The 12,857-nt window shown below is 41.5% G+C and overlaps 1 protein-coding gene across 3 annotated transcripts in view; it reads right to left on the bottom strand.

Annotated features, from left to right (window-relative positions):
* Positions 1-191: 191 nt before the first annotated feature.
* The window catches only part of zbtb34.L (zinc finger and BTB domain containing 34 L homeolog), a 37,211-nt gene continuing 24,545 nt past the window's right edge, over positions 192-12,857 (bottom strand). For 2 of the 3 annotated variants that reach the window (XM_018228594.2, XM_018228595.2), the window contains one exon: positions 192-7,783. In XM_018228594.2, coding sequence (XP_018084083.1) covers positions 6,291-7,783 — 1,493 coding nt within the window. In that variant the 3' untranslated portion in view covers positions 192-6,290. 3 annotated transcript variants of the gene reach the window in all.

The following is a 12,857-nucleotide window of genomic DNA, read 5'->3' as shown; positions in this document are numbered from 1 at the left end:
GGCACAAGGCTGCAGGCTGAGTTATACAGGGAACTCTGAGTATCACTCATGTATTATAAGGGATAATGTACCCCCTACTGTAAATGATAAGGATATTAGAAGTCTCTGAGGGGTTCTGAGACCATATAAGTGAATACTAACTAATGTGCACTCTTTTTTTGGAGGGGGGGAGAGAAAAAACAGATCCAGAGTTGCCATAGCAGCATTTTTATTTACAAACAAACAGCAATCCCCATCGACTTTATTTATACCATTAAAAAAGCAGTTTTACAAGCCATAAAGTCATCTGAACAAAATTAAGCAGCACTGAAAATTCATATCACAAATCTAAAAAAAAAAAAAAAATTAAAATACAAGAGTAAAATATCATTTGAATAAATATTTTTGTTTAATTCATGCTATAAAATAATCCTTAATGGCAAGTTATTAGTCTGTTACAGCATTTGTTTAGCTAGCTTGATTGACTTCATACTGAAGTGTGGAGTTGTGAGGTTATTGGTTTATATTGCAAGTTAACCCCTTCCAGGCATCTGCCGGCCCAGAAGGCGTTCGTAACACAGAAAGCCATTCAGAATGTGCAAATATTTACCATCTTCACAAAAAGCCGTCTGCGATGACAACATTTTAAGCCATAACTGGCTCCGACGCTTTTTTAAAAAAATATATATCACTTTGAAGAGCTTGGAATTCCGTAGAAATTGTCCCGACGTGAAGCCACGCCCACTTAAAAAATGATAAAAACTATAGACTTATTTAATTCAATATACTGTGGGGAGAGGGCGATATTCTGCTCTGAGGCCCTTTGTACAAGGTTTTTGCACAGTTTTTTTAATAGTGGCACTATTTGGTTAAACGTTAAATTTCAAATTTATAAAAAAAATTATGTGAACAAATAAAATCTACTGTAAAGTCCGATATGCAACTTTAATTTTTAAAAAAAAATGTAAATCAATTGTAAAGTTTGCTTATAACGAAGGATGCACCAACCACCGCTTTAAAAAAGCTTGAGCTAAAAACACCTTCTACTCATTTTGCAAAAATTGGACTGATTTAGAAACCGGCTTGAATTTGGAAAATTCGGAATCCACAGACTTCCACATAAACGGACCAGCTCTTAGCTGCTATTTTTTTCATATTCAAGGTCATTAAATACCAATTATTCAAATTCGGCATTCTATTAATACGAAAACAGACGCAGTAGAAACTAGGGATGCGCCGAATCGAGCATTCTGTTTGGGATTCGGCCTTTTTCAGCAGGATTCGGAATTCTTCTGCCAGGCCGAACCAAATTAGGGTCGGGAGGGAAATCGTGAGACTTTTTGTCACAAAAGAAAGTAAAAATTTCCATCCCAAATTAGGATTCAGTTCGTTATTCGACCAAATCGGAGACGAATCCAAAATAGTGGATTCTGTGCATCCCTAGTATCAACCTGAATCTGCTCCTAACTGTTCAGCTTGAACAAAATTCCGAACTTGTGAAGTCAGGTGACGGCAATGGTTTGTTTTTGAATATATTTCTTAAATCGGAAAATACAAATATTAGGATTCAAATTTTTTGTGCTGGATTGGGTATTGGGCTGTATAATCTCTTTATGGAGAAAGATCTTGGATTTTGCAAGGGAAAATATTTAAGGCCAAAATCTCTGTGCATAAGAAGAAATTCGTTTCGATAAAGTAGAATATGGTGGAACGGTCAAGCTTTGAAAGAAATTTATGGAAAAATTAAAATTGGCGGGTGCTGCCTCGTGAGCTTCACGGTCTTATTGTTTGTTTGACATAAGAAAAAATTGTAAATTCTGAATACTGAAAGAGTAAAAAAAAAATCGCTCTTCTCCGCCCTGGGGTTTACAAAGTCGCCCCAAACTGAGCTCCCCCGGCAGGTAAATCAAACACATTCTGAATGGCTCTACTGAACGGCTGTTCAGTCGCTGAGTAATATGAAATCTGTCTTAACCCAAGAGTCATATAAAGGATTTACACAAGTAAATTTCCAAATACTTTCATATATAAAACTTTAATAAATAATCCTGACCAGTCAAAAAGCACCATTCAAGGGTGAAAATTCCCTTAGAAAATAGAGAAGGGGTTGCATATTTTTTTTTTTTTTTTTTTTTTTCGAGTCCCTTTCAGTGGAGGTTTTGAGGGAACTGGTTAAGAAAAAAAAAATTAAATGACACTAAGTATATCACAGTCAAGATATATATAAAAAAAATGTTAATTTCATTAAATACTTTTTTTTTTTTTTTAATAATCCTTAGCCAGACGGGTCTCGTACTGGAGAAAGACAATAAAAAAACCCCAAAACACTGGCCTCCTCCAGGGGTTACGTAAAGCTTGTTTGTGACTTGTCACCCCCTCAAGCCCTTTGGAATTGGTTTCTAGTTCAGCCATACCTCAGCCACGACATGGAGTAAAATAATCAAACACGATGAAATTTGGCATGTTTTAAAGTGGCGGGCTTCATTTTAGCGTACGGAATAAGGAAATGGCTTCCGCTCGGCCGATCGACTTCCTGTTTGGTCTGCCCTATCGAAAGGAAGCCTGCCATCAGGCAGTAAACGTTCCACAAGTAACCAGTGATGGACCACGGCAGCCATGTTAACTTAATAGCTTTTAAAAATGCAAATACAAAGAAAAAAAAAAAACAATTATTCTATGTACAGATGTGATCATTCTTACCCTATGGAAAAGGCGTAAAAATGCATTTTTTTTTTAAACCCACTATAGCTATATAGAATAAAAAAAACAAAGTCTGAGTTCACAGTCTCGTTACAGATTCAACATTTATAGGATGCGATAGAAGAGATTCATCCTTTTCACATTTCCCTAGATGGATAGGAGGAAGGAGAGAGGAGTCACATCACTTAAAAGGCAGATGAAGGAGAGACTCTACCACTGCCGAGCTTTAGCGTTGAAGGCAACAACCGAGAGTAATGTATGGATACGGGCAGCAAGGGTGGCGCTTGGCCGATGCTGTGCCGCTGTAGCTTTAAGGGTTGATACAGAAGATCATGCTGTGGCCACCAACCTGTATGCCACCAGATGACCGTAAAATTAAATGGTAGTAGTAAAATTCATCGAAGTTCAAGACACTTGGTGAAAGACCAGATCAAGACTTTATAGAACATCTTCTCACCATAGAAACAATTCTATCCCCAAAAGTGACCAAACACCGGCCAATAACAGCAGCTGCCAACTCAACCCCTCCAGACAGGGACGCCAGCTTATTGGCCTGTGTACTGGGCCCTTTCCAGGTTAGAAAACATCACTGGATGAGGATGGCCATCTGTACATGGATGGTCCTCTACCCCAGCCCCACAAATAGGATTCAATCATTGACCAAGAGGACATTCAATCACATACTCTGAGTTTAGTTGAACATTTTGGTGGGCGTTTAAACCCACCTCCTTTGACAATCTCTGCTGTTTTCATGAACTTCCCAGTGACAAATGCTCAAAAACAAACCCAGGAAAAAAAATGTGAGCGGTGTTCTAAAAATTAAAGAATCCCCACATTTTGACAAATGTGGCCCTTAACTGCGAGGAGACCAAGAGAAATGAATGACGGACAATCAAAGAGACACTTGTATAGATGGTATTTGCTGAATTGAAATTTTTTTCTAAGCACAGAAACTCTTCATTAAAAAAAAGCTTTCTAGAACCGGTCCCTTTGATGGCTCACTAAGTTTTAGTTGTTCCAAGCATCTGTCAGTGGAGAACAAGGCCATTTGAGAAAGGCACCACCGCACCATTAGAGGCACTAAACCACGAAGAGGCAAACGTTCACCACTCCCATAGCTCTGGCGCAAAACATCATGTCCCTGTATGAAGCCTTCTGCTGAATTTTAAGATATATATATATCATACATACTTATTTACAAGGCACAAGATGAGAAACTGTGGCCTACAACATTACGGTTAGTCCTCCTCTACTGTCAACATGTAGTAAAACTGCCTTGTAAGGACGAATGTCAGGCCAACTTTAACAACAAAACTGTCAAAATCAACGCCCCACCCAACATTATGGCTTGGATTTTCCTAGAATTGCAGGCCAAAACAGAAACCCATAAAAATAAAGGCCAACAGCAAACACGTGTTTAAACAATGAAGTAAGAGCCTGTTCTCCGAACTCGGCAAAGATTAAAACGTTTGAAGTTTTGTCCGAGGGAAGTAATCTCATACAAGGCATTATCAAACGATAACAGTTGCATTGTTCATGCAAAAATAATTCATATCAAACTCTGTCCTGGCTTTTTTTCCACCCTAAATAGACACAAGCGGAAGAGCGGACAAATCTTCTCTGCATCCTTGTGGGACGTGCCAATAAACGATTGAAATAACCTCCTTGATCTTTGGTAAACTGAAAATAGGGTCATCCTTTAAAAATTCTACTTTATCAGGAGCCACGAACTGTACGGCGGCAGCTAGAGGACCTGCCGCGAAACTAGAGACAAAGTAAATCCAATTCCCTTGGGGTTTCACATTTATACATCGCACAGACTTAATTCAGAAGTAGCACCACAATAAAATCCATGTGTAAAATCCAACATTCCGCTCACCAAACTATAGATCTAAAGATAATAATTAAAGGATAAAAGAAGTGGCTATAGGCAATAAAATATAAAGAAAACGAAAGGAAGTTTAGGTTATGCAACTAAAGTCTTCTAATATCTCTTCATGAGGTCTTGTTGGCTTTAATGAAAGGAGAAAAGGGAACGGTATTTGAGCTATTTAATGACAAATCAGGTCTAGAGGTATTCTTAGATAGTAAAAACAAAAACTCCCTTTCCTTCATAGTGCTAGAGTAGGAAGCACCCAAGCATTCACCCTTTAGCTGTTGCAGTTAATCTCCCAGCATCCCCTGAGAGCCAACTACAGGAGGGTGGTGTAAATGGAGACTTTCCTACAAAACTAATGACTATTGGGTCTAAAGGGAAAAAAAAAAAAAAGTATAAACACAACAATCAACTTGGAACTGTAAAAAAAAAAAAAAAAAAAACTACAAAATTGTGATAAAAATTATTAAATATATAAGCACCACAAATTCCAGCTTTCTACCTCTCCCGTCACTGAGAGGAACCAATATGTCTAAATACTAGTACAGTTATGGCATCCGGGTCGGTTAAGGAGAGATGCAGAGGTATAAGGTTCACTTTCGGAAAAACGTGCATCCGACCATTGTAACGACCAAGGTAGACTGCGATGTTAAGAACGTTAATCGACAAATAAGCTTCAGTCTTAAAGGAACTGCCCAAGTATGGACAGCGGTCAAACCGATTCAGCTCTGCCCGGGTCCTTCAGGACCACTACAAAAGCAGAACGTTGAGATAATAGAAATTACTAGAAATCAGAAAATCAACTGCCGGTTATTAGTAATCAGTAAGTAAATAAACCGATCTATCAGAAGCAACGAAGACAGACTGCTCATTGCATGTATTCCCTTGTAGATTTGTATTGACTTGGGCACAGGAGCTATAAAAGAAAATTATGATCTGCCAGGGCCACAGTTATGGCTCCCCAATCCGGCCAACAGATTTCAACGGAGCTGCAAAATAAGAGCTGAACGAGTCTTCAATGTCCAAAAATAATACAGAAATTGCATTATGCATCAAAATAAAGATCTGCGAAGGCCACCATTATGCCCCCCACCGGATCCTAAAACAGGCAACAGCCTACTCAAGATAGAAATCCAAAATTAAACTATGCATTATGGAGCCCAATTCTAAATTCGGTAGCCACTTAGGATTGAAAATAAGCTATGCACAGGTCTTCGTTGGAAGCTTAACGGATGCGAAGCTTGAAAACCTGTCTAAATATGAAGCACCAACCCCTACGCCCATTAAGTGCAGGTTTGATATTGGTAAAGGCAAAATTTTCACCTTGGCAGGTATCCTCAAAATGTAGATAAACAGAAATTCTCAGTACTTGAGTTTTGCTAAAACAGTATCAAATCACCAAATTCATTCACATTCTGCCCTTTTCTTTTTTTTTTTAAACGCTTTTTCAGGAGTGCAAAAGTACCCTGGTCTCCTTAAAAAAAAGCAAAATGATTACAAAAAAGGTCAAAAATTAAAAAGGAAATCTAAAATTTTAGTGTAGCTCTCAAAAAAATCTTACAGTTTCCATATCATCAAGAACCACCCCCCCCCCCCCCCCAAAAAAACTAAAGGTCATGAAGAGTAGCTCTCTTTGCTCTAGAGAGACGTCACCAAAGAAGCAGAGAGGAAAACTATGCATTGATTAATGTTATATATGTGCTTTGTACACTAAGCCCTCATGGCAACACAATGGTTATTCCGGGCTGGTAGACACTGCGTGAACTTCACCGTTTGAGTCAATATTGGCTTCAGAAGCATCGTTACTTTGCTCCAGGTACACTTCTGTTCTCTCGGGCGACTCGATGCGGCTTCGGACCTCTGCCACGGCGGGGTGGTTTTTCCGTAAGTGTTGATTCAGAGTGCCTTGGAAGGGAAAGCATTTGCCGCACACCTCACATTTGAAGGGCTTGTCGTCTGTGTGCCCTCGTATGTGGTATTCCAGCTGGTCTTTACGTGTGTATTTCTTGCCGCAGAACTTGCACACAAACGGGGTAATTCCCATGTGCAGGCGCATGTGCCGGTCGAGGCTGCCCTTTTGGTTGAAAGTCTTACCGCAGTAGATGCAGATGAGCCTTTCGTTGTAGGGGTGCCAGTAGCCTCTGCCTGTTTTTTCCTGTGGACTGGTCTCGTAGCTTGGGGTGCTCACCACCGTTTCATTTTCGGAGTTTTGTATGACATTTTTTATATCGGCGGGCACGCTGGACGTTCTCTTCTGCCGTACCCGGCCGCCGCGGTAACAGTTCAGCATTGACCTGGAAGGACTCGAGTTACTTATGTTACCATAGGACTCGGACAGGTTGCTAGCCTGGGAAGCGGCTTGTGAATAGGGATAGGTGTGTTGCAATACGGACCCGTAGCTGCCTACATTCACGGCCACCACTTGTTCACCATCAACCAGTTCCGTGTGGTAGCCATCGTCGCCAAGAGAAGAGCTATCAGAGCAGCTTGGCCTGTCGGATTTTTCCGTTTTTACTTTAACCTCAGTGATTTGGTTATCTCGAATGTCCACGTGATCGGGATCGCCTTCCATCTGAATCTCGTGTTCAGAGATACTACCGTTGCTTCCTCTGTCCGAGTGGCCCTCTTCTTGGGAGCGGCTTCTTAGCATCTTACTCGATATGGCTTCCATCTTTGAATCCCCGCCTATGATAGTCTGTCGAATCGTCCCGCAGTAAGGAGGGGATATTTCCCCCGGGTTGGCAAAATAGCTGTCGTCTTTGACTCCGTTCTGACCGATCATTCCATCTTCATCGGGGACGGAGTTGACCTCCACGACGCTGATTTTTGAATGAATGGTCTCCAGTATGTGGGTGCATTTGTCAATGACGCACTGCATCTGAAGAAAGCTGGCCGCCGTCAGAAAACTCACCACGTCTTTCAACTGCACCGACATACTTCCAGTGTAGCAGAAGGAAAGCAGCTGCTCAAAGACATTGGGGCTCTTGATAACCGATATAGATAAGCCACTCATGGTACTTAATGCCGAATGGTCTCGGAAATAAGGAGAACTAGCGGCCAGCACGGCCTTGTGCGCTCGGAACGGCTGACCCTGAATATGGACGACAATGTCGCATAGTTTCCCTTGCATCCGCAGCTCGTTTAGTTGGCTCAGAACGGTGTTGCTGTACTCCGGCACATCAAACTGAATGTAGCTGTTGCTGTCCATGTTGTCTTCTGCACGGGTAACTGAAAGTCAAGAGGGGAAAAAAAAAAATCAAGCATCAAAAACGTGTATTGCAAAAGACAAATAACTGTAAAATCCTAACCTTACAGCAATATCCTTGTGAAAACCAGAGGAAACCCACTATTTGCACAAGCCTAACATTTCCTCTGTAGATAAAACAAATGGTGGCCATAAATTCTAGTCCATCTCTTAACACATTTTCAAAAAGTTTCTTGTTACATTTCTGGACACTACAAATAATACCCAAGAGTCACCAGTGTTTCTATACTGTTATTGCATGATACAACTAAAGGATATGGATGGGAGTAGAGAAATTATGAAAACCAGGAGGCATCCGCAGAAACCATAAAACTGCCTGGAATTCTGCTCCCCCAGTCTGAAGGCTAGTTGTGGGGAGATTTGGGGTGAGTGTTTGTGTCCTGGGTACCCCTGGAACTATAGCAGGGTGACACCCCAATGTTTCTATATATCTGTAACCTTGTTATGAGCTAAGGGGGCCCAGTCTGAAGGTCAGTTAGGGGGAGATTTGGGGTGAGTGTTTATTTGTACCCTGGGTACCCCTGGAACTATAGCAGGGTGACACCCCAATGTTTCTATATATCTGTAACCTTGTTATGAGCTTAGGGGGCCCAGTCTGAAGGTCAGTTAGGGGGAGATTTGGGGTGAGTGATTATTTGTACCCTGGGTACCCCTGGAACTATAGCAGGGTGACACCCCAATGTTTCTATATATCTGTAACCTTGTTATGAGCTAAGGGGGCCCAGTCTGAAGGTCAGTTAGGGGGAGATTTGGGGTGAGTGTTTATTTGTACCCTGGGTACCCCTGGAACTATAGCAGGGTGACACCCCAATGTTTATATATATGTGTAACCTTGTTATGAGCTAAGGGGGCCCAGTCTGAAGGTCAGTTAGGGGGAGATTTGGGGTGAGTGCTTATTTGTGCCCTGGGTACCCCTGGAACTATAGCAGGGTGACTGTTACCCCAATGTTTCTATATATCTGTAACCTTGTTATGAGCTAAGGGGGCCCAGTCTGAAGGTCAGTTAGGGGGAGATTTGGGGTGAGTGCTTATTTGTGCCCTGGGTACCCCTGGAACTATAGCAGGGTGACTGTTACCCCAATGTTTCTATATATCTGTAACCTTGTTATGAGCTAAGGGGGCCCAGTCTGAAGGTCAGTTAGGGGGAGATTTGGGGTGAGTACTTATTTGTGCCCTGGGTACCCCTGGAACTATAGCAGGGTGACACCCCAATGTTTCTATATATCTGTAACCTTGTTATGAGCTAAGGGGGCCCAGAAAGAAATCCAGACGACTAGTCAAGAGGCCTCACTAAATAATCCAATATAGATGTATGGTGTTGTTGCAGAGCAGATCTATTCTATACATTAGCATTTTGAATACTGAAAGACGAGTGCTTGAATAAACAGTTCTCCCAGTGCAAATGGTACCAAATAGTTTAACGTAAAATGAGATTATCTTTCACCCTAAGAGTTCATGGAAAACAAACATGACCCAAAGGTTCTGTTTAGCTTAAAATGTTGCCTAAAAACACTGGATTGTGTCCATACATTTCTAGGCTGGAGGTCGTGAAATCAATCTGAAAACATAACAGGATTACGCCATACATTTATTATTAGAGCAATGGAAGAATCCGCTAACAATCAGGCTTAATTATATTATATTTAGGAAACTAAAATGAAAATTTACACCAGTTTAGAGGCGCTGAGAGCCATTGAATTTAACAGACGGGGAACAATTTTCTTTGGGTTGAACTCGATTACACATTAGAATCAAGTAATCATAATAAAAGCTGTGATATAATTGCATTCTAATAGCACAGGCAATGTACACCAACTAATTTATGCATACGGGATCTCTGGATATTGGATATATAGAATCGCGCAGGCTATGGGTCATTACTGAAGCTGGCGGATAATGAATGCACAGACTATAGAACAGACTTGAGAATGGAGAAGCCCAGACGGACAGTTTAGAACGCAAAGCTGCAGCTGCACTTTTTGGAGATTCTCCAATATTATTTATATTCCTGCCTGTTTATCTGGCATTATACACCAATATACAGACACTGCCGGGCATTTCATGGCACCAAAACCTGGGGACACCGCCAGATGCAGATTTCCTGAACCACAAGAAACAGCAAAGAAATATAAAAAAAGTAAAGACAAAAAAAATGTATAATTTCTCACCAGTATCCCAAAATGTCAGAAACTATTCTACAACATAGTCTAATCCATCTATTGTACATGTCTGTCTTCTGTGAAGCTAGTGTTATTGTGTAGAAGATATATCCCTCCCAAGCAACATAGGGCTTCTATTAGATTTATTAAACACTCTCCCCCAAATCTCCCCCTAACTGACCTTCAGACTGGGCCCCCTTAGCTCATAACAAGGTTACAGATATATAGAAACATTGGGGTGTCACCCTGCTATAGTTCCAGGGGTACCCAGGGTACAAATAAGCACTCACCCCAAATCTCCCCCTAACTGACCTTCAGACTGGGCCCCCTTAGCTCATAACAAGGTTACAGATATATAGAAACATTGGGGTAACAGTCACCCTGCTATAGTTCCAGGGGTACCCAGGGTACAAATAATCACTCACCCCAAATCTCCCCCTAACTGCCCTTCAGACTGGGCCCCCTTAGCTCATAACAAGGTTACAGATATATAGAAACATTGGGGTAACAGTCACCCTGCTATAGTTCCAGGGGTACCCAGGGTACAAATAATCACTCACCCCAAATCTCCCCCTAACTGGCCTTCAGGCTGGGCCCCCTTAGCTCATAACAAGGTTACAGATATATAGAAACATTGGGGTAACAGTCACCCTGCTATAGTTCCAGGGGTACCCAGGGTACAAATAATCACTCACCCCAAATCTCCCCCTAAACTGACCTTCAGACTGGGCCCCCTTAGCTCATAACAAGGTTACAGATATATAGAAACATTGGGGTGTCACCCTGCTAAAGTTCCAGGGGTACCCAGGGTACAAATAAGCACTCACCCCAAATCTCCCCCTAACTGACCTTCAGACTGGGCCCCCTTAGCTCATAACAAGGTTACAGATATATAGAAACATTGGGGTGTCACCCTGCTATAGTTCCAGGGGTACCCAGGGTACAAATAAACACTCACCCCAAATCTCCCCCTAACTGACCTTCAGACTGGGCCCCCTTAGCTCATAACAAGGTTACAGATATATAGAAACATTGGGGTAACAGTCACCCTGCTATAGTTCCAGGGGTACCCAGGGTACAAATAATCACTCACCCCAAATCTCCCCCTAACTGGCCTTCAGGCTGGGCCCCCTTAGCTCATAACAAGGTTACAGATATATAGAAACATTGGGGTGTCACCCTGCTATAGTTCCAGGGGTACCCAGGGTACAAATAAGCACTCACCCCAAATCTCCCCCTAACTGACCTTCAGACTGGGCCCCCTTAGCTCATAACAAGGTTACAGATATATAGAAACATTGGGGTGTCACCCTGCTAAAGTTCCAGGGGTACCCAGGGTACAAATAAGCACTCACCCCAAATCTCCCCCTAACTGACCTTCAGACTGGGCCCCCTTAGCTCATAACAAGGTTACAGATATATAGATATATTGGGGTGTCACCCTGCTATAGTTCCAGGGGTTACAAAACACTATAGAGATGTGCCATTATTTGATGGTTAATTCTTCATTAATACTATTACACCTGACACCGTATAACACATTGTGCTGATAAGAACAATAGGGACCACAGCACAGAAAGTGTTGGAAAAAAAATAAAGGCAAAATATGTTAAGGATTGTTTTGTTTCCAATCAAGAGAAATACATAAGGGCCCAGAGCATCTCTTCCCTATGGACTGACATGAGCAGAAAGGCTGCAGATTTACCAGTGAAGTTTGTTAAAAGGAAAATAAATTGTTTCCATTTTAATCCTCTTCCTAAACAGGCAATTGATATTCATAGAGCTGCCGTCCCTCATTTACATTCCAACAGTTCTCACTGCATTAATGCAATTTTATGGATCTTAAATGACATCTTCATCTGCTCATGTTTCCATAGCCGACTGGAGAACAAAGTCTCACTCCTGAGCCAAAAAGCTGTATTAAACACTGGCCCCTAAATAATCCATAAACCTGATGAACAATGGGCAGCTCTGATCATGTGCGAGTGCAAAGTGCTGGCATTTAGAGGTACAAACTGGGCCATAGCTAATTGTGTGCCCAGAACATTCCTTCTCTGTATATTTGTATTTATACATATGGGAGGAGGAGGTGCCATATTGATTCCCTTAGACAGTACAGTATGAGGGTATAGCTTATTGTGTGCCCAGAACATTCCTTCTCTGTATATTTGTATTTATACATATGGGAGGAGGTGGTGCCATATTGATTCCCTTAGACAGTACAGTATGAGGGTATAGATTATTGTGTGCCCAGAACATTCCTTCTCTGTATATTTGTATTTATACATATGGGAGGAGGGAGGTGCCATATTGATTCCCTTAGACAGTACAGTATGAGGGTATAGCTTATTGTGTGCCCAGAACATTCCTTCTCTGTATATTTGTATTATACATATGGGAGGAGGGAGGTGCCATATTGATTCCCTTAGACAGTACAGTATGAGGGTATAGCTTATTGTGTGCCCAGAACATTCCTTCTCTGTATATTTGTATTTATACATATGGGAGGAGGTGGTGCCATATTGATTCCCTTAGACAGTACAGTATGAGTGTATAGCTTATTGTGTGCCCAGAACATTCCTTCTCTGTATATTTGTATTTATACATATGGGAGGAGGAGGTGACATATTGATTCCCTTAGACAGTACAGTATGAGGGTATAGCTTATTGTGTGCCCAGAACATTCCTTCTCTGTATATTTGTATTTATACATATGGGAGGAGGAGGTGCCATATTGATTCCCTTAGACAGTACAGTATGAGGGTATAGCTTATTGTGTGCCCAGAACATTCCTTCTCTGTATATTTGTATTTATACATATGGGAGGAGGTGGTGCCATATTGATTCCCTTAGACAGTACAGTATGAGGGTATAGCTT

Source organism: Xenopus laevis, chromosome 8L, assembly GCF_017654675.1.
Source record: "Xenopus laevis strain J_2021 chromosome 8L, Xenopus_laevis_v10.1, whole genome shotgun sequence".
In the NCBI taxonomy this organism is placed as follows: Eukaryota; Metazoa; Chordata; class Amphibia; order Anura; family Pipidae; genus Xenopus; species Xenopus laevis.
The sequence above is the reverse complement of the archived record's forward strand: the minus strand, read 5'-3'. Positions and strand labels throughout refer to the sequence as shown.